The 18,660-nt window shown below is 47.0% G+C and overlaps 9 protein-coding genes across 9 annotated transcripts; 3 read left to right on the forward strand and 6 right to left on the reverse strand.

Annotated features, from left to right (window-relative positions):
* Window positions 1-1,601: 1,601 nt before the first annotated feature.
* Window positions 1,602-2,404, reverse strand: BGW36DRAFT_358983 (putative endosomal cargo receptor; the record flags this gene model as incomplete). The annotated part of the gene is made up of 3 exons (XM_046214027.1): window positions 1,602-1,751; window positions 1,819-2,192; window positions 2,251-2,404. 3 exons carry the CDS (start codon window positions 2,402-2,404, stop codon window positions 1,602-1,604), a joined length of 678 nt encoding a protein of 225 aa, XP_046071881.1.
* Window positions 2,405-2,625: 221 nt separating this feature from the next.
* On the forward strand, window positions 2,626-4,901 carry BGW36DRAFT_416737 (DNA methyltransferase 1-associated protein DMAP1). The gene is made up of 3 exons (XM_046219356.1): window positions 2,626-2,873; window positions 2,923-3,031; window positions 3,086-4,901. Exons 1-3 carry the CDS (start codon window positions 2,780-2,782, stop codon window positions 4,668-4,670), a joined length of 1,788 nt encoding a protein of 595 aa, XP_046071882.1. The 5' UTR covers window positions 2,626-2,779; the 3' UTR covers window positions 4,671-4,901.
* A 316-nt stretch (window positions 4,902-5,217) lies between these two features.
* On the reverse strand, window positions 5,218-5,991 carry BGW36DRAFT_378150 (uncharacterized protein; the record flags this gene model as incomplete). The annotated part of the gene is made up of 1 exon (XM_046216074.1): window positions 5,218-5,991. Exon 1 carries the CDS (start codon window positions 5,876-5,878, stop codon window positions 5,219-5,221), a length of 660 nt encoding a protein of 219 aa, XP_046071883.1. The 5' UTR covers window positions 5,879-5,991.
* An 827-nt stretch (window positions 5,992-6,818) lies between these two features.
* On the reverse strand, window positions 6,819-7,939 carry BGW36DRAFT_396974 (uncharacterized protein; the record flags this gene model as incomplete). The annotated part of the gene is made up of 2 exons (XM_046218236.1): window positions 6,819-7,787; window positions 7,847-7,939. 2 exons carry the CDS (start codon window positions 7,937-7,939, stop codon window positions 6,819-6,821), a joined length of 1,062 nt encoding a protein of 353 aa, XP_046071884.1.
* Window positions 7,940-8,206: 267 nt separating this feature from the next.
* BGW36DRAFT_378153 (putative ubiquitin fusion degradation protein UfdB) lies at window positions 8,207-12,292 on the reverse strand. The gene is made up of 7 exons (XM_046216075.1): window positions 12,096-12,292; window positions 11,394-12,040; window positions 11,123-11,333; window positions 10,619-11,074; window positions 8,983-10,570; window positions 8,780-8,929; window positions 8,207-8,727 (listed from the first exon to the last, which is right to left on the reverse strand). The coding sequence occupies exons 1-7, from the start codon at window positions 12,123-12,125 to the stop codon at window positions 8,642-8,644; spliced, it is 3,168 nt and encodes a 1,055-aa protein (XP_046071885.1). The 5' UTR covers window positions 12,126-12,292; the 3' UTR covers window positions 8,207-8,641.
* Window positions 12,293-12,743: 451 nt separating this feature from the next.
* On the reverse strand, window positions 12,744-13,926 carry BGW36DRAFT_358988 (uncharacterized protein; the record flags this gene model as incomplete). The annotated part of the gene is made up of 2 exons (XM_046214028.1): window positions 12,744-13,597; window positions 13,653-13,926. The coding sequence occupies 2 exons, from the start codon at window positions 13,924-13,926 to the stop codon at window positions 12,744-12,746; spliced, it is 1,128 nt and encodes a 375-aa protein (XP_046071886.1).
* Window positions 13,927-14,403: 477 nt separating this feature from the next.
* BGW36DRAFT_296074 (uncharacterized protein) lies at window positions 14,404-14,920 on the forward strand (the record flags this gene model as incomplete). Its single annotated transcript, XM_046211232.1, has 2 exons — window positions 14,404-14,470; window positions 14,589-14,920. The coding sequence occupies 2 exons, from the start codon at window positions 14,404-14,406 to the stop codon at window positions 14,918-14,920; spliced, it is 399 nt and encodes a 132-aa protein (XP_046071887.1).
* A 244-nt stretch (window positions 14,921-15,164) lies between these two features.
* On the reverse strand, window positions 15,165-16,025 carry BGW36DRAFT_396978 (cytidylyltransferase family protein; the record flags this gene model as incomplete). Its single annotated transcript, XM_046218237.1, has 1 exon — window positions 15,165-16,025. One exon carries the CDS (start codon window positions 16,023-16,025, stop codon window positions 15,165-15,167), a length of 861 nt encoding a protein of 286 aa, XP_046071888.1.
* A 1,426-nt stretch (window positions 16,026-17,451) lies between these two features.
* On the forward strand, window positions 17,452-18,409 carry BGW36DRAFT_358991 (uncharacterized protein; the record flags this gene model as incomplete). The annotated part of the gene is made up of 3 exons (XM_046214029.1): window positions 17,452-17,784; window positions 17,835-18,035; window positions 18,086-18,409. The coding sequence occupies 3 exons, from the start codon at window positions 17,452-17,454 to the stop codon at window positions 18,407-18,409; spliced, it is 858 nt and encodes a 285-aa protein (XP_046071889.1).
* Window positions 18,410-18,660: the final 251 nt, after the last annotated feature.

Genomic DNA, 18,660 nt, shown 5'->3' on the forward strand with positions numbered 1-18,660 from the left:
CGTACCTGCGGTGGCTTAAGGCTTAAGGCTTAGCTCTGGACCGATGTCTTCCTAAGGCAGCCCTAGCCTTGCCATAGACGCAGAATCTGCAGATGGCTTGATCTAGACGCAAGACACGGCCACAACTAGAGTCTAGTACTCGTCCGTAAACTCGCCTGCCCGACCTAGGGCTGTCACAGGGTCGTGGCATGTTAGTACATGCAGGGCCGTTGGAGGGGGTTCATATGGAGGGGTCAATGCTGCATAGTCGCATTTCAAACGGTGTCTAGACCGATGTATGCATGTATGGGCAGATATCGACAGATTGCGGCGCGGACTAGACGTTGGGATTTCAATATCTGATTTCGTGGCGATAAAACCATGTGTAGCAATGACTTCGTCGATTTTTGGGCTGGGAGTTGTGATTTGAGACATAGGCGTATTTAAAACTAGCTACTAGATCTCTAATGTTACATATACACACTTGGATTTACTATTTTATGGCTCTTTGCTTTGGTTTTTATCAATTGATATCTTGTATTGACTGATAGAGATATCCTAACAACGGCGAGTTACAGTAATGGGAGACCCCATAGGCCACATTCATAAGGCGATAATTTCAAACAAAAACTTAACTCTCATAACTAGAATATGAGCTAAGCACAAGACTATCATTCCAGCTGTTGGTATATTTTTGATAGTAGCTGAAGTTCCAGGTGAGGCCTGGTGTTGATTAGGGCTAATCTTGTCGGCTCTCAGTTATGCAATAACATCCACACTATGATTGAATCCGATGAACATGTGTTACTTGCATCAACCCCGCTCGATTGGTACGACATGGTCCAAAATAGCATCCTTCATGGGCAAGCTCTTTGAAATTTGACTTGGTGGTTGTACTACGCTCCCTGCAGCAGTCCGCGATTAAAGAACGTCAGTTGATATATCGGGTCTCCATGATGCTATAGAGCTGTAAAACCACCACTCAGCTTCAAAAGTTCAAATAAATGTACCGTCTTCCATTAAAATAAGCCTAATATGACTATATTTCGACCCTGTGTCAGTCAGATTGTGAATTCTTCATAACCATACTCGGAATTGGAAGTCGGACAGACCGGCTCTCGGGTGTGATGGCTCTATATTTAGACGACCACCGAGGGCATGAAATGTGGTTACTCAAGAGTTAAGATCCAAAAGACATGTGAAAGCCGTGCTGTTGATCTAGGGAATATTTTGGCAATCGGCTTATGGACAGCCAGCGTATAATGACATCAAGTAAGAGCACAGATGTGCACTAACGCTCCGGCATTGATATAGAAGTATTTGAATTCATGATTTACAGTCAACGTCTTATTTTCACCGACAGGCGCTCCGAATGCAATACAACGAGGAGAAACCATATGAATTATCTAATGTCGTTACATTCATGTCCTTGATTCATCGCTTTTTAATGCCTCGTGCACCACGAATTGGTGGAGGACGGACTCAAGATAGTAAATACAGGAGTACTCATATCGTTCCATCATTCACTACCTTCTGCATCAAATTAGACAAGCTTGCTACCGGCCCTGCAACCCAAATAAAACCTTTATAATCGCAGTAAAAGACATTTGATTGTTACTCAATCATGTCAGCTTTTGTTTGATGAAGAAAGAACGGAGATGCGACAATTGCCATGCACAGGTGACTGAAAGAACGGCCAATTGCATCAATGTCCAACGCACAACACGAGAGTTGGTGGCTTCGGACTGGTCACGGAACTCGGCTTCGCGCTCCTACAACATATTGAATAAGCCATTGAGAATGCACAGCGAGGGAAAAGGAAATATAGGTTATTCATACCCGCTGGAACACCTGCTCACGTCGGATGTCCTCGAGACGGCTGTTGAGATCCTTCACTCTCTGCACAATATCCGCCATCTTGCCCGAGTCCTCAGTCTCAATCTTGCTGGTCGCACCAATAGCAATGTCCAAGCCTAGTTTGACGGTGGGATTGCTGGACAACCAGCCGCCGTTTTGCGAATCTGGAGTGAAGCAGATCTTGTGCTGACCGGCATCGGCCGCGGTGAAGGTGAATCGGCCGTCGCTCTTAGTACGTTGGTTCACCACACGGTGGTCGTTGTCGAAGGTTTCCACTACCGTAATCACCACCTGCAGAGATGGGTCTTTAACCCAAGTGTTGGTGTTTGTGTCGAGGATGTCGGCGTTGTAGGTTCCTGTAGCGCGTACGTAAATATCTGCTGTATTTTGCTTAACCCTGCTGTCCAAACATACCCACTACGAGAGTGTCCTTTGGCAATTCCTCGAAGAAACACTTCTCTTGCCTGCCTTCCATATACAGATGGAGGGCGCGTGCCTGTGAGGACAAGACAGTGAGCAGCATAAAAGCAAACAATGGCCATGACGAGCTGATCCTTGAGGCCGACATAGCGGCAAATTGTTAAACAAGATAAAAAAAAGGACGAAAGGAAAAAAACCCAAGTATGAATTGGAAAAGCGAGTAGTTATTAAATGTATTATTGTTGATCGCAGAGTTGATAGTCCAAAGGGGGTTTCTGTCAACCTGGCCGCAACACCCTCACCGCCCGTGCGTGGACCAATTAAAATAAAGGACGATTTCAAGGCCGTTCACTAAGCCGCGTCCGCATTCTCAACTTCCACCCCCCAATATCTATCCATCAAGAATAAGCTTGTTTGCACGCTTTTATCGACTGGGATAAGCCATCTGGGCATTTTATACTTTCGCGACACCTTAGAAAGGTTTCTCATTCGTATCAGTGCTGTCGCGTCACGTTCGCCCATCATGGCAGCTGCGGATGTTCGCGACATGCTAGATTTGCCTGCCAATGGGCAACCCAGACCACACAAGAAACAGAAGGTCGTTGAGAAGCGGCCGGGTGAGTTGAAATGTTCCAAAGCTGATGAATATGCTCTGACTCTACGAAGAGGGTATAACTCGCGAACTCTTTGCCCTGCTCGGCGAAAAGGCACCTCCAATTTCACTTACCGAAAATAAATACAAATTAAAAAAGTCCAATCGAAGAGCGCTTCCATGGTATGTATCGGTGACGTGATCATAAATATGAAACGTGTTAACAAATATATGCAGGCAAATGACAGACTTCAAAAACGATGCGCGACAGGATGGACTTATTCTTCGACATTGGCAACGACGGACGGATGCGACGAACAAGCCTCCAAAACCGGCAGATGCTATGGCTGTGGACACCAACGAACAAGCCAAGGTTGAGACGCAGCAACCAGCTGAGCAGCCTTATACGTTCGCCAAATACAATATCAAACCCCAGCTTCCTAAACGATACACCGATGAGCAATATAATCGGCACCTGCAAAATGATGACTGGACGAGGGAGGAAACAGATTACTTAATGGATATTGTTGAAGAATATGACTTGAGATGGGTGGTTATCGCGGACCGCTATGATTATCAAGCCAAGTTTGCAGAAAATAATGAAGCGAATTCAACAGCTCTCGTGACAGCAAATCACGTTCGCACAATGGAACATATGAAGTCGCGCTACTACACAGTCACGGCGACGATGCTTGCTCTCGAACACCCTCCTTCAGAGATGTCCGAGGCCGAATTCGCATTGCATGAGAAGATGATGAAATTTGACCCAGAACGAGAAAGAGCTCGCAAGGAGCTGGCTGCCTTACAGCTTAACCGTACTGCTGACGAAGTTCGCGAGGAGGGTGTCTTGCTGGAGGAATTGAAACGTATTGTCATGAATGAGCAAAATTTCATTGCAGAGCGCAAAGAGCTTTATGAGAGACTCGACATACCGTACCATGTGGGTAACGCGACCATGTACCAATCGAGTCAAGGCTTGTCGCAGCTCCTGTCAACTCTGTTACAGGCAGATAAGAGCAAAAAACGTCGCTCGATACTCGGCACTGAGAGTTTGGCGAGTCCTGCCGGTCAAACACCAACACAAAACTTTCCAAATGGTGCTCGCGATAGCCAAGTAGAAACACCTACCGCGGCCACCTCAAACAACAAGAAGTTCGCAGCATCTGCAGCGGCAGCAGCAGCAAATGCTCCTCAGCCATCTGTCAAGGCTCTTACCAAAGAGGAAGAGGAACGATACGGAGTTCAACACCATGATCGTGTTACTCCTGGTGTGCAATTCCGTAACGACAAAGCGACGAAACTGACACAAGCAAAATCAAATATCCAAACACAGAAACTAGCTGCTGCACTCACTGAGCTCGATATTCCTCCCCGGTTGCTTATGCCTACAGAGAAGGTGTGCAAAGAGTTTGAGAAGTTAATCCATCAAGTTAACTCACTTCTGGACGCTCGCAAAGTCGCGGAGAAAATTGAAAGTGAAATTCGAGTCCTCGAGGCTGCCAAGGACGAACGCCGCAAGAAAGATTCAGAAGTGAACCCAGAGAAGGAGAAGGAGAAGACAATCAAGGTAGAATCGGAGGATCAGCCTGGCGTGCCTAGTGGTGACAAAGGAGAAGAAACCACTCAGAGGAAACAAGATAATGGTGACTCGAATGATGCCGATGATGACGCTGCCCAAGAAGACGCAGCAGAAGGAGCCGTTGATGCAGGGGTCGAGAAAGCTGCTGCAGTTAAAGAGAAGCAAGCATCTTCGTCCCATAAACGATCTGCTAGCGTTCTCAGTGGTTTTAGTGACAAGAGCTCCAAGAGACAGCGAAAATAGCTGTAAGGGAACCTAGCATATTTCGTGTCCGCCCCTAATGTTTTATATGCGCGGTATACGAGAGCGATATAATTGTCTAGTGTATGATAGGTATATCTAATGGTTAATCAAATTCTGTCGTGCATCTTGCATTATACGAATTTGACGCGACATCTGGAGTCGTTTCAACTACAATCAATTATTCTTACAGTGGTACCATAATGGGCCATTAGTAATAACCTAGTGATTTTGAAAGGTGCTGGGATTTAAATACGACTTCAATATCCCTATCGAATTAAATCCAATATAGTTATTGGAAATGTAAAACCAGTGATTACAATAAAGCTCCTAGTCTCGTTCCAACCTTCTAGCACTTGCCTCTCGAGCAGCGATTAATCCAATCCTGCGTGATACTTAACTACTTCTCATTTTCCTCGATCAAAGTTGGATAGAATTGTATTGGAGATCCCTTGATGCTTGTTCTCGGAATAGCTTCCCTGAGAGCGGTCTGACAAGGAGGCGCTTGCACAGAAATCACGAACAAAAACACCATTCTCAAAAGTTGCTGGTTAATTTGTCTCTGCCTTCGGGTTGCTCACGAATTTTGGTAACCGGGAATGCCTTTTGCTATAAGTCTCCTGGTTTTCTGCCGCTAATTTGACAGCTTCCTTCGCCTGGACTTTGATATTTATGATTTGGTCCACATCCTTGGTTGCATAGGTTTGGGCAGAAGCTTTCTTGTCGTTATTCGTACTTTTACAAGGGCTGTTTGAAGCAGGGTTGGTCTTGGTAGTGGTCTTATCAGGCTCCTCACCTTTGACGAAAGAGTATCCATACCCGCAACGTTTACCTTCCGTCATCCATCCAATACTGACTTTTCTAGTCGAGTCGTTTGAATCCTCATATTCCCTTTTTCGAAAATTGAATAATTCGGTAAACTTGCTCTTGACTTCAGGCGTAGATGTGCCGACGAGGTCATTCTGGCTTGTACAGGACTCTGTATCTTGGAGGACATTCGCCCCTAAGGAACGGGTGCGGTTCTTCGGAGTCAAGTGGCTGACAGCGCTTCTTCTCTTAGGAATAGCAAGAGAGTATATTCGTTGGTGTTGAGAGGATACCAAAGGGTTAGAATCGCTATCGGGCAAAATCGACATGATTTTCTCATCTGATCCCAAGCTTCGTGAGGCATCGCTTTTCTCCGTCTGGCGGCTACGCGAATGGAATGACATCCAGCTCTGGCTGGAGAACTGAGGACTAGATATGTACTGAGCATCGCTGTCATAGTCTTCATCACTGATGAGATCAGGTGTGTGAAACTTTTTCTCTGTGATAGCATCTTTGCCTAGCGTTTCTAGATTGGTTTGACGGGGAACGCGTTTTGGCTTTCCTGGAACGCCATTGTAGCTAGTAGAATGCACTCTGTATTTGACTAGCTTTTGAAAGAGAGATGGCTGAGGCTTTGATGGCCCATTCTGGGGATTGACTGAGGAAGAAGGAGCATCAAAGGCCTGTCGAAAAAGGTCTGTCAATTCGACTTCGGCAACGGCATCAGTTGATGGTAAATCGTGAGCTGATGCCTGTGGGGTGTTGCTGACTCTGCTTTTTTGTGTTCGACTGCTCGATCTGCGTTGGAAATGGCTCCTAAAAAAGGTCATGACGACCCCTAACGCGCCCAGTGACGACAAGCTGCAGTTGACAGGCCAGGAATAGGGGTGTTATATCATGCAGTTAGATGCACATGCTTGATATGATATTGACAATATCTGTGTGATGGAACTAAAGGAACTTTTTGAGAAGTCTGCGTGGTGTTTATCCAACACAGAGAAAGGGTGATGGTGAGGTAGAGGGAAGGCGCGCGGTCAGACTTTCCATTTATGATGGTGACTCTTTCATCCACGTAAGTCTGTCATAGTCACTATCTTCACTGAACAGTATAAATTAAATTCACTGCAATATTCCCCGTTCACACCAAACCAATGTGTATTTTATTCAAACCATTTAATTTGGCAATGAAAACCATAGTTTCACAGGATATATGCCATATTCAAAAACAACAAGTAAGCACCCTCCAAAGTACGCCATGACGAAATCTGCAAAATCTAACACCCAGAAACCATATTGAAGGACACGCCACCACATCTAGTTTATTCCTAAAACAGATTTTAGATTTTATAAGAAGGCAACACCAGGAATAGCAGCACTCCGTCCAGCAACAGCATCTTTGCCAAACTTTTGACTATACCATTCTCGACCACGTCGTGCCTGGGGCATCATGGTGAATATATCATTCAACACAAAGACAAGAGCTGGCAAGGGGAGCGGTATTTGCAGCCGATTAGCCAGCGAAGCGAACGGCCTGATCCACGGAGCAAGAGTGATCGCAGGGGTGCTCAAGGTCTCCTCTTGAAATAGCCCCATTGAACGGGCAGGGTAGACAGAAATCCCCACAAGCGCGAAACCAATCCACTCCAGCCACTCAAAGGCGTAATGAGGGTAGAGAATCCACCTGAAAAGACCCGATGGAGGAGGAATGACATACACTTTGTGATATATGTTTTGATTTCCTGCTTCGCTGACATCTTTGTCAGTGTCATCACTCTTTTTGGCAGCGCGTCGAAGAGCTTCCTCGCGGCGAAGACTCCAGAGAGTCCGCTCAGCACTGATGTTATTGATTAAGCCATATGCAAAGAGAGACAGACCAACCCACGGGATGGCCTTTTTCCAAGGCGACTCCAAGAGGTCGATCGAGAGCGCGCCGTTGGACTCGTATCCCGCCAATTGTGTGTCGTAGCCCACAATCCAACCACTTATGCACGCGGAATTAAACCAATTGAAGAGACAGGCAAACAAAAAGAGCTCAATTCTCGCAGGAGAGATACTTGGAGCTACAAATAGTGGGTTGACGATAGAGCGATTGATGTAATGAATCACATACAGCGCTGCAGTCACTTTGTTCCAGAATGGTAGTTCCGCGATCTTGAATTCTGCCGGGAAAGTTGCTAGGATGTATAGGAGCTGGACGGGACCAACGAGCTCCATCACACACCAAGCAAACCGGCCATTCACATTCAGTACTGAGTTATGCAAAGAGAATTTGCCTGCTGGGTGGTACCTGACCAGCCATTGCAGTACAGTTGCCTGTACCAATATTGACTTTTAGCATGCAGCACAAGAAAAGAAATTCGGGATTAACTTACGGCTGGAAACCATTGGAAAATGCCCAACTGCCAGCTATAGGCCCACGGCGTGGGTGGGAAGAAAGACTTGACGATGTCGAATATGCTGGTCATGGTGACCGTCCAGGGGGGGAAGGCTAAACCGTTTATAGCGACTGAGGGGGAGCTGCTCCTTTCCAAACCACAAACCAGTGGATGGAAAGAGTTTCACAAGGAGTACGCAAGTATGGCGAGGTAGGAAAAGTGTCTACAGCTGCTCGCTTGTCTCTGAATTCATGTTGCGTTATGTAACATCAACAATGCCATGCCATAAACTAACTGAAAACCCGCAGAAGCCACCCAACGCGAGGCTGCAGGGAGCCAGCCTCCTATGTGGGCCGAGTCGATGCGGATCGGCTGTCTGTGATTTGCTAGCAACAATATCTAGATATCTATACATACGCATTTGATTTCGTGTTATTTTTGCGACTTACTTTCCATGGAGAAATAAAGCAAGTATGCAGCTGGCTGGCTATAAAACGTGTTTGTATCGGGTTTACGATAATAGCAGCGCTGTTGCACGATAATGAGATATGATATTCAACGCTACCCGAAATTGCCTTCCAACTTGGTTCCACTGGTAAAGGTGAAACGCTCTAAGTGTGAAATAGTACAAGATATTCCAGACCCTCCAGCCATTCGGCATGTTTCCGTAGCCACTCGACCCAAAAGACACTGGAAACTGTGCGCTGTTATACGCCATGAACTATTTTGGGTTGGTTCATCAATCATATGTGCATGCAGATATAAAATAGAAACCATCTAATGGTCGTAAATTCATCCAGTAGAGGTATCCATGGCATCCTTTTTCGCAGCCTTCCGCTCCGCTTTGAATGCTTCAATCTGATTTTTCAGCTCCGTGTCTAGAATAGTCAATGAAACCAAGTCAAATTAACGACGGAGATAAATACATACTCGTTATGACGTCTTCAATCTTCAGTGGTGCACGGTTAAAAGGGTCGTTAGGATCACTTAGAAGATGAGAGCGGATAGTTGCCCGATCGATGGAGACCTTCGAGCCCGGTAGAATGACTGGGTCTTCCATGAGCGTGTACATAAGGGGATCTAAAATATGTTAGCTTTTGAGGGTTTTATCTGGTTATTTATTCGCGACATACCGAGATACTCGTCAGGAATCTCTCCAAGGTCTTCCTCTGCTTGTTCGTCTGCTTCTTTGGCCTCTTTGACTCGTTTTTGTAATTGCGCCCACTTAGCCATATCCTCCTCGGACTTCAATGCCCATTTGCGGAGGATCTCGGCCGCTTTCTCAAAATTCTGGGGCTTGTAGGAGCGGCCATCACGTGCCACAGCATATATGAAGTTCTCTTTCTCCATCAAGTTCAGATAAACGTCTGCTATCTCACTTAAAAGTCCACGAGGGTTGAAGCCGTATTCTTGAAGATTGCCCACTCGCAAATTGGAGCTTTTGGGACCCACCATGGCGTCAAGATTGTAGTCTAACATATCGGCTAAACGTTGAACAATTTCTGGCATCGTAAATGAGTCTGCTAACGCTTCCGTGAAGAGTTTTAACATGGCAACAGTCTCATTGGTTAATTGCATATACGATTTGGCTCTTCCCTGGGCCGCTGATAATGCTTCTTCCTTTTCTTCGCGCGTCGTCTGATCCATAGTGTTTCCTTCTAGGTTTAATTGCTCCTGGGTGTCATGGATGGTGATGAATGCAGTGAAAGATTCATCAAGGACGAAAGTAACATCATTAAGCAGAAGGTTAACAAATCGCACAAAAAAGTCGAGATTTTGCTTTGCCTGGTCAGAAAGTTGCTTTCTGTAAGCTGGGTTACCCCAGATGCACTTGATGATCTGGAAGATCTCGTAACGAATGTTGAACTTGTCAAAGAACTGTGTATGAGTGCCGGTGAACTCCGCCTCAATGTAGAATTTCATGACGGAGTGAAGGAGATACTCTGTCGCAAAAGGCATCGAGTTAAGCAGGTCAACGAGAACTCCTCTAGCACCACCAGGGCGAGGCCACGTTCCACGAAAGAGTATGGAAATTAACCCAGCTTTTAGGTAAGGGTTCTTAATGTACTGAGAGCTTTCCAGGAATGCGACACAAAGCATTACGAGCTCGTCACCTTGTGTTGCGGTGACAATTTGCGGCATGGACCACATAATGAATTTGAAGTTGCTCACAATGTCATCAATGAAGTATTCAGGAAGACATTTGAAAACTTCCCGAGGTTCTTCTGGTAAAGGTAATGTAATGCTTTGCTTGGGGAAATCGACCCCAGAAATAAGACGAAGTAACCACACAATGACATATCGCATGAATTGCATTGACCGCGTTTGCCACAAACTATCAAAGAGTACCCCCTGAAGACTGTATTTGAGGGAAAGACCCATATCAAGCTGATCTTTGTACTTTTTTAATGCGTTCTCGAAAGTTCGCAGCTGAACGGGGTTATGAATGTATTTATGTCGCTCTAACTCGAACTTGTTTATAGTAGATTCCATGTGTCGAAGATCTTTCTCTAGTTGGTCAAGTTTTGATGTCAAAGATTCGCTGCCGTAGTGGTGAGCAGCAACGGTCAAAAAGAATATTTCTGTGATGAAATTTGAAGTGCCATCCACTTTCTTCGAATAAAACTCGTCTGACTCATGTTGGTCCGCGTTTATTTTAGTCTCGTCTCGCATCTGTACTCGAGGGTTTCTGTGAAGATAGTGTGCATCGATGCGATCAATCTGCTATGTTTAGTGCGGTTTTGACCTTTTAAGGATGGGGATAGGTACTTTTGTGAAAGCAGCATCCATAAACGGCTCACATAGCTGATCTAAACATGTAGTAATGTTGAACATGAAACCATCGGAAGAAACGGTTTTTGGATCAACTTGCATGGCTCTCCTTTTATGATTTAAATTGATCGCTGCAGCAAACCAATCAAGGACCTTTTCTCTTGCATCTTTGGAAGCCCTGATCAAGTGGTTCACAATATCCAAGAGATCATTACTTAGTAACTGCTGTGTCATCCGCAGCGACGATTGTGAGTTCAGAATGAACCCCTGATCTCTGGTTTTTGGACTTGAAAAATATGTAGTAGTAACGGGCCCCTGGAGCGGAGACAAACGGAACCAGGGCCCAAGCAAGGTAAATAGTTCAAAAGATGCCGGATTAGTAGATCCTATGAAATGGGAAGATTCGGTGATAGCAGCTCCAATAGTAGCATGACGAACGAGATTCCTCAAAGCCTATAAAATAATCAGAAACTTTCTGATTATTTGAATGGGGTGTCCTACCGTCACGTAAGGCTTATAGTCGTCATTCATCGTCTTCGTAGACAACTCTTGACTCAGTTGCTCTACTGTGCTGATGATAGTCGCTTTTAATTCATCTTGATCCTCGAATTGTTTGACAATTTCTGAAAGAAAGTCCAAGTCGATGCCTCGATCGTCATCTGCTTCAAGGAGGAGGTGGGGTATTAATGGAGATCGAGCGGTTGGAGCGGTGCTGTTGATGACATCTATTAGAACGAGAGAATTTCCAAGTGGGACTTCCGTTTAAACTGACTTGAACATGTCTGGCATTGTGATCGCAAAGATACAATAGCTTAGACAAAGGCGTTTGGCTTCGCTGACCACAACGAATCGGGGGTCGTCATCCGAGGCCTTTCGAAAGCCCTTAAACAGCCGACTAACTCGTTTCCAGCATGGCAAGAGGTATTGTAATGGCGGTTCGCGACCGGTATTTGACGCAGCCTCTAGGATTGCCTGGTCAAGTACTCCAACAGACATGCGAGGCTCTGCGCCGTCTTCCTCAAGCTCAGACCTAAGACCAGAGAGGTAGGTCAGACTGTGGCCATGAATATCCTTCTTCTGGGCTTCATCGAGGGAGATGCGGAAGAGTGCACGTAGTGTCCGGTCCTCGAACGCCTCGATCGACTCTTCCGGCTTAGTAGCAGGCCGTTTCGACGGCGCTGGAGACGATGACGCTGCATCGGTCGATGCAGTAGGTGTTATTCTAATTCTCTTTCCCTGTGCTGGTGATCCGAGAGCACCATCTTGAGTTTGAGTTTGTCGAGGCGTTTCATTACTGCTAATTTGTGAAGGCGTAGGTTCGGGGTGAGTGGATGGCGGCCGTGGGGGGGTGGCTGGCGATTCTGAGGATGTTGCTGGGCTTGCTTGAGATCCTAGTTTAGCGAGCCTCTTGTTTCGGATCTACATGCAAGGCTTAGCTGACACTCTCACAGATCGAGCACATTCGACAACTAACCTTATCGGCATCTGAGAGTGGTTCCGACATTGTCGAGTGTTGAGGCTCTCAGCGCCTCGAATGGTTTAAAGTAAAAGAATAGAATAGTCCAAGGAAAGTAAAGGTTAGCTGAATGCCTGCACTCCCAGACCAAAAAAGCCGTGATCCGATAAGCTTTGGGCTGCCTAAATCAATGTTTGCGTAGACGAGGAAATGACAACATTCGTCTACTGTCCGTGAGTTTCGCCCGCATTGACTAAGCTATCGCGGAGGCGGTGGGCCTATGGTTCATCCGATAGGTGAGGGGAGCTCCCCGCCGAACTTAAGAATTATTGGTCTACTACGACGATGTTGCTCAAACATAGGAATAAAGACGAAACGGAGAACACACTCTACGTCAACGGTTGAATATATAATAGCTATTAATAAATCCTGATTATTGGAGCCACGGTGATGGGAACACCCGGCACGAATCATTACATATTGACGGATCCAGCGGTTTCGACTCGATATCATTAATGACATGCTTAATAGGAACAATAAACCAAGCATAAGTCCGTAATACTCCAGAAGATGTGCAATATCTATAAGGAAAAGAGGAGAAAGAGAAGCAAAAGGTGGGGGCAGGCATAGTCGAAACAGAGGGTGAGAAGCGCGTATGTGAGCTGATCAATATCTCGTCCGACCCTTAAGATTATCTAGACGCCGACAGGCTTTTAGCTCCATTGCTCTAGCCTCCTTCATCTTTTCCACGTCAGGAAAGAACCAGCCTTGCGCTTCTTGAATTCTCCGCTCTCGTTCTTGGACTTCGTCATCACATTCCCATCGGAGCTTGTTGACAAACTCTAGTTCGACGCGCGAGTCTAATTGATTGAATTTTCTGTTACTGAAATCATCGACGTCATGAGGATTAATGTAGTAGTCAACTTTCAATTTGGGTGTGGTGCGGTGCATGGTGTGAGGCGAGACAGGCCCATCAAACCGGACGGTAGGAACAGACGGTGTCGACGAACCCCCCGAGAAGAGAGAGGACAGTAGCGGCACAACAAAAAGGAGGATGAGAGGGAGGAGTTGCGTTAAGGAGGCCCAACCGGGAGAAGCAGGTTCGGTTTGGGCGTTAGCTTCACGTGGCCTTCTGCGAGGACGATTCCCTCCGAATTGGTGAACTCGGAATCCTGGGCCGCCGCCCATATTGAATACAAATTGAGGACCTCCTGCAAATGCATTGTTAGCGACGAAAGTGTAGGACTGGGCTGGTCGACTCTTACCGAAAGGGCTGAAGCCACCCCCTCCTCCGAAGAAGCGATTAAACAGTTCTTCAGGCGATATTTCTTCCTCAAACATAGGACCCCCTGCTCCTTGACCTCGAGGAAAGCCGCCGCCACCAAATCCGCTGAAGGGAGAACCGCCAGCTGACGGTCCTGCACCGGATGCTGAAAACCTGTTGTCAGGGTCTCCGCCATATTTATCGTACCTCGACTTCTTCTCTTCGTCTGACAAAATCTGGAATGCTCGAGAAACCACTAAATTTTTATTGCGTTAGTCCCAGCTTGTCTCGAGCCTTTGTAAATAACCAACTTTTAAATGCCTCGTCCGCCCCTTCATATCCATTTTTATCCGGATGTGTCAACAGACTCAGTTTCCGATACGCTTTTTTGATCTCGCCATCGGAGGAAGTCTTTTCAATTGCTAGAATCTCGTAGAATGCGGTTGGAGAGCATTTGCGGACTCTTATCACCGCTGCCTTTTGGTCCGGGGTGTATTTGCGGTCCTGGCTTCCTTGATTATGTTCGCGCGACCTCGCCGTCCCACTAGAGCCTCGGTCGGCTCCAGAAGCCGTGGCAGACGGCATGATAATGTAGATAGGTATGAATGAATCGCCTCGATAGCTGGTTTGTGATGCGTCTTCCAAATGTTTTGCTGATGGTGCTGATCACGCGCGAGCGGGGGGGGAGCAGTTGGAGTGTCACAGTAGCAACACCTTTTGGATCGGGCTGATGGATGATGTCTGCAGAGAGGTCACGTTTTGACCAAATATACCATTCGGAAGTAGGTAACAGCAGCTGGGCAGTGAGTGGTGAGGATGGTCGTGGGGTGTTCTGGGCCTAGGAAGAAAGTAATCTAAAATACGTGGTCTCCGTCAAACTGCCTAGTTCTTCCCGAATGGTAGAAGCTTCCGCGCAACCAAACTAATCTTCGTCGCAGCCATACAGACGGTTCTACATTCTGAATTGATCATTGTATGCAATCAAAGACTGCTAAGATATATTTTCGGATTTAAAACCCGGCTTGATCACATTGTAGTGTGATCGACAACCTTGGCTACACCATGGCAAACACTGATACAACAGAAGAGGCGAAAAAGTCTCTTTACCAAAACCTCCGAGCATGGGGAGGTAAGTCTCAGCAAACCCACGATGCAATCAGCCCTCCAGATGGTCTCTTGCTTCAGATTCCTCTTCTTGTAGTATCCATACGTGATTTTATTGTCAGAGCCTTACCGTTTGTTCCCAGAGAATCCATTGCCACCAACGCTCCTTGCGACGCTCATTACTGCTCAACACATGCGACCATTCCAATTATTCCCCATGACATTCGTCCCCGTTTTGCTGTTTACATCATATGCGAACTTGAATGGATTCGAGAAAGATAGTGCTGGTATTAGCGCGGCGTGGTCCGGGTTATACCTTATTCTTGCCAGCCGACGAAAGCAGGCCTTTATGAAGAAATGGGGAGCTCGAGGCATCGTTCGAGGCACTACAATGGGCTTATGCTTAGTGAACATGGTTGCGGGAGGATTGGCATATACCTTGGGAAAGAAAGACGAGGAAGAGGAGAGCGATTAGAATCGTTGTTCTTGCGACTTCGACTGTATGAGTAGGGATGAAAAGTTGTTGCAGGCGTTTTCAAGAGGATAATGATTTGGAAGATATGAGGGTGATTTGTGAATTTATTCAGGCGGGCGCATTTCTTACGCTAATAAACCATACCTTACGCATGTTATCATAAGTTTCGGGCCAACTAAAACGAGCTACAAGTGAAGTCGCCTCTACGACGTATTCTTGGGGGGCGGTTTGGGAGAAAGCTTCATCATTCCTCCTGATACAAATGTTGCGAAACAACATAAGTACGGACACTTTCTGGCACTAAGGAGCTGAGAAGACCATCGTTGCTTTGCGCGGCTTGTCTCGCCCTCGTCGAGCTGACTGGCGTCTCACCGGCTTTTCTCCCTTCAACGAGCTGAATGCGATCTACCCACTCGCGCTTCGCACCATCTTGCTCTCGACCACCCTGGGCGAGATTCCGCAGGTAGTCTTCTTGCTCTTCACGGTTTCCCCATTCATCGTCTGGTCGCATTGTCACTCTTAGTCGATGTCGCGAAAGGAAAGGCTCTAGGGGCTGAAGGGTGTGAGTAGGCGGGTAGTATTTGGGGTTGAAGATGCGTATCAGAGTGTCGTAGCCTGTCAGATGAACCTGCTCTAGACCATGGGGGTATTCACCGGATTGCTCTATGGCGGCTGCCTTATCGACAAAATAGGGTTTCTTAGTAACGCCAATGTCGATCTCTGGCAAATCGCTGAGCGGTGCTGATGATAGCGACTGGAGATGAGTACGTAGGTCTTGCGCGAGCAGAGTCATCATCACGAGGCGGTCCTCGTACAAGGCCGGCTTGGAGGGCTTGTCGGCATTCTGCGTAGCTAGTAGGAGCAGCAGTCTCGACGGGCGGTTAGACTCTTCGAGCGCGGAGGTTGCGATCTTCAGGTGGGCGGATGTTGGAGGATTATAGGAGGAGTCTAGAATGAATAGGGAGCGGGAATTGTCTCGCGGCCGTCCTGCCAATTGGGGCGGAACGGTGTCTAGAATCTCGAATGTTTTGGACGACGCTATGAAGGCTTTCAGAGCTGTGGCATAGCGTATGCGGAGTTGCTGAACCGACGAGCTAGTAGCCATAGAGCACGGCCGTTGATTGATCATGGACAGCCACTGTAATCTTAGATGTAGTTATGGCGGATATTTAGTTCATTGCTCGGAGGGATGTGAGGATGACGTCTTTGGCGGCATGGACGGATTCGGCAGGCGGTCAGCGGCTCGGCTAACAGACCAGGTTAATGTTAAATTCAAGCAGGTTAAATTATTCGTATGAATAACAAATACGAATGATCTGAGTTTCCTCACCCATGGTTTTTTTTCGTTTCCCCCAGAATAAAGCACAGAGGTGGCCCGGAAAGAGAACCTTATACAGATCCCTCACCCGTGATTAGATATTATTCTCATCGGCGTCTAGATAACTGATAAGCAAGGATTCGACTGCCCTTGGGTCAGTATTACAGAGATTGATTAATTTAATAGAAAGCCTCTTGTGCCTTGCCAGCCAGTGGCACAGACATCTGCTCAGTCAGACAACCTATTCTCTAACTAAAGACGAAGTTTTGCTTGATGGCCTGTTTCGAAACGGTGTTGTGCGGCGGTGATTGGACGGCGGGCAGCAGGAAAGTACTAGATCGGAGGAGATGAGGGATCTAGGGAGGCGCCGGCAGGCCAATCAGGGTGGCGGACTGCAGCGTTTGGAGACAAGCGGGGCTTACGCCAAGTGGGGCTTGCCAATCATGTTGAAACCTTGTGTCTCCTTCATATAAAGATACACACAGGTACCCCCCACTACGTATATCTACATATTACGTGTACGCCGATGTGAAATAGCAGTAATATACGGATAGTTACTGGACGCTATGTAGTATACGTATAACCCTATGCTAATATCCAGAAGGGACGCGTTGTAAACATGGCACACCACAGCGCCGCGCCGTGGAATAGTTGGATAGTGAGCTTGGACGTATGTACGTACTATGCTGGTGTACTCTTAAAAGGAATGAGGCGTTTAATTGAAGGGCACACAATATCTGCCGGCTGCACGCCACCAGATCCGCCCTCGAATGACGCTGCGTATTTCCAGCATCTGGCTAGGCCCACCCAATCTATTTCGCTATCGGGATTGCTATAGCGTAGTTTCAAGCTGCTGCCACAACAGCCGCTAGACTGCTAGTGCTCCCGGCTGTCTACCTGGCTAGACTCTAGACTCTTCGACCACTTATCTACCCTCACTGCTGCGTTTCTCTTCTCTTTCTTCCTCCTCTCTTTTCCCCGTTATTAAGGCTGGTCTGCTTCATTCGTTTGGCACTCTCTGGACAGAGCCATCTTCCTTCTTTTCTTCAAAGCTCTTTCATTCCTTCAAGAGCTCCAAGCGAATTGACTTCGCTCACATTCTTTCCCTTATCATACACACAAAATCTCTTCTCGTAGACGAGTGCCCATCCAGCTTCATTCTTTTCCAACACTCAGCCTTGATTGAAACCCGACAAAACCATACATTATCAAAATGTTCTTTCCCAAGCTCTCCATTGCCATCCTGGCTGCCCTGGCCGCCGTGGGCGAGTCTCGCCATGGCCAGCATCTGCACCCTAAGTATCCTCTTGGAACCGGTAGTCAACCCGCATCAATTGCTCATCCAACAACTACTATCTACTCTTCCATTACACTGTCTCCCGTTCCTCTCGGGACGGGAGTTCCTAGCGGCCCAGGCCGTGTCTACACGACTGTCACCGACGCCCACGATGTGACTTTGACCTATACCCTAGGAACCGGTACCTCCACATCGGTCGTGACCACTACTATCCACCGCACTGCCACTGAGACGACCTATGTGACGATTGTAAGTAGAAAAGCAGCCCGAAGCTTTATATATACTGACTAGGACTCCAGACCCCGGGAGGTCAAGCTCCTGGTGGAGATGATTCCACAACGACCCTTTCCACCACCTCTACTTCGACCACCACCGTCACTGTTTTGGCTGCAGAGACTACTTCGAGTGGTTCCGGCAGTGGCCCTGGATCTGGATCTAATGGTGAGGGTTGCTCTGGCCAGGCTACTGTCACAGTTACAGAGAGGGAAACCGTCACAGTGGTATGTTTTGTCCAAGTATGATGGCTCGCGTCGACTAACTATCTCTATAGACTGCATCTCAAGGTGTTGCTACATCAGCTGGCTTTACTACACCCGTTGCACCTAACGCCGTAGTTACGACTACTGCTAAGCCTTCTTCAACATACACCGAGCCTGATTGTGATGAGCCAACAACCACTCCTGACTCGCCTAAGGCCACCGAGACTACATCCGTGAAGTTACCTCCGGCGCCCAGTACCTCTGGCAGCAATAACCCAACTAGTGTGCCATACCCAATTTCCACAATTCCGCAGACCACCTACTTGGCTTCTTCTGGTTTCCTGACCAGCAAGAAGCCTCTACCCACCGGCTTTGGTCTTCGTTTCCGCGATTAGATTGGATTTGGTGTACAACCAGCTACAAAATAACGATCCATAACCAAAGCAAATTTCTTGACTTCGCTACCAGAGGCTTTTTACCATCCATGGACAGCTTTCAAAGGGGAATACACGACATTCATCTTCTTTTCATTGAAATTAGCATTGATTTACACCGCTACATCTTGATTTCAAGATGAAGGGCGGTGTTAATCCCTGCTATTTATTTTTTCTTCTTTCATCACTCTACTGCTAGTAAGTAGCAGGTC

The sequence above is a fragment of the Talaromyces proteolyticus genome (genome assembly GCF_021365285.1).
Source record: "Talaromyces proteolyticus strain PMI_201 chromosome Unknown BGW36scaffold_6, whole genome shotgun sequence".
Lineage (NCBI taxonomy): Eukaryota > Fungi > Ascomycota > Eurotiomycetes > Eurotiales > Trichocomaceae > Talaromyces > Talaromyces proteolyticus.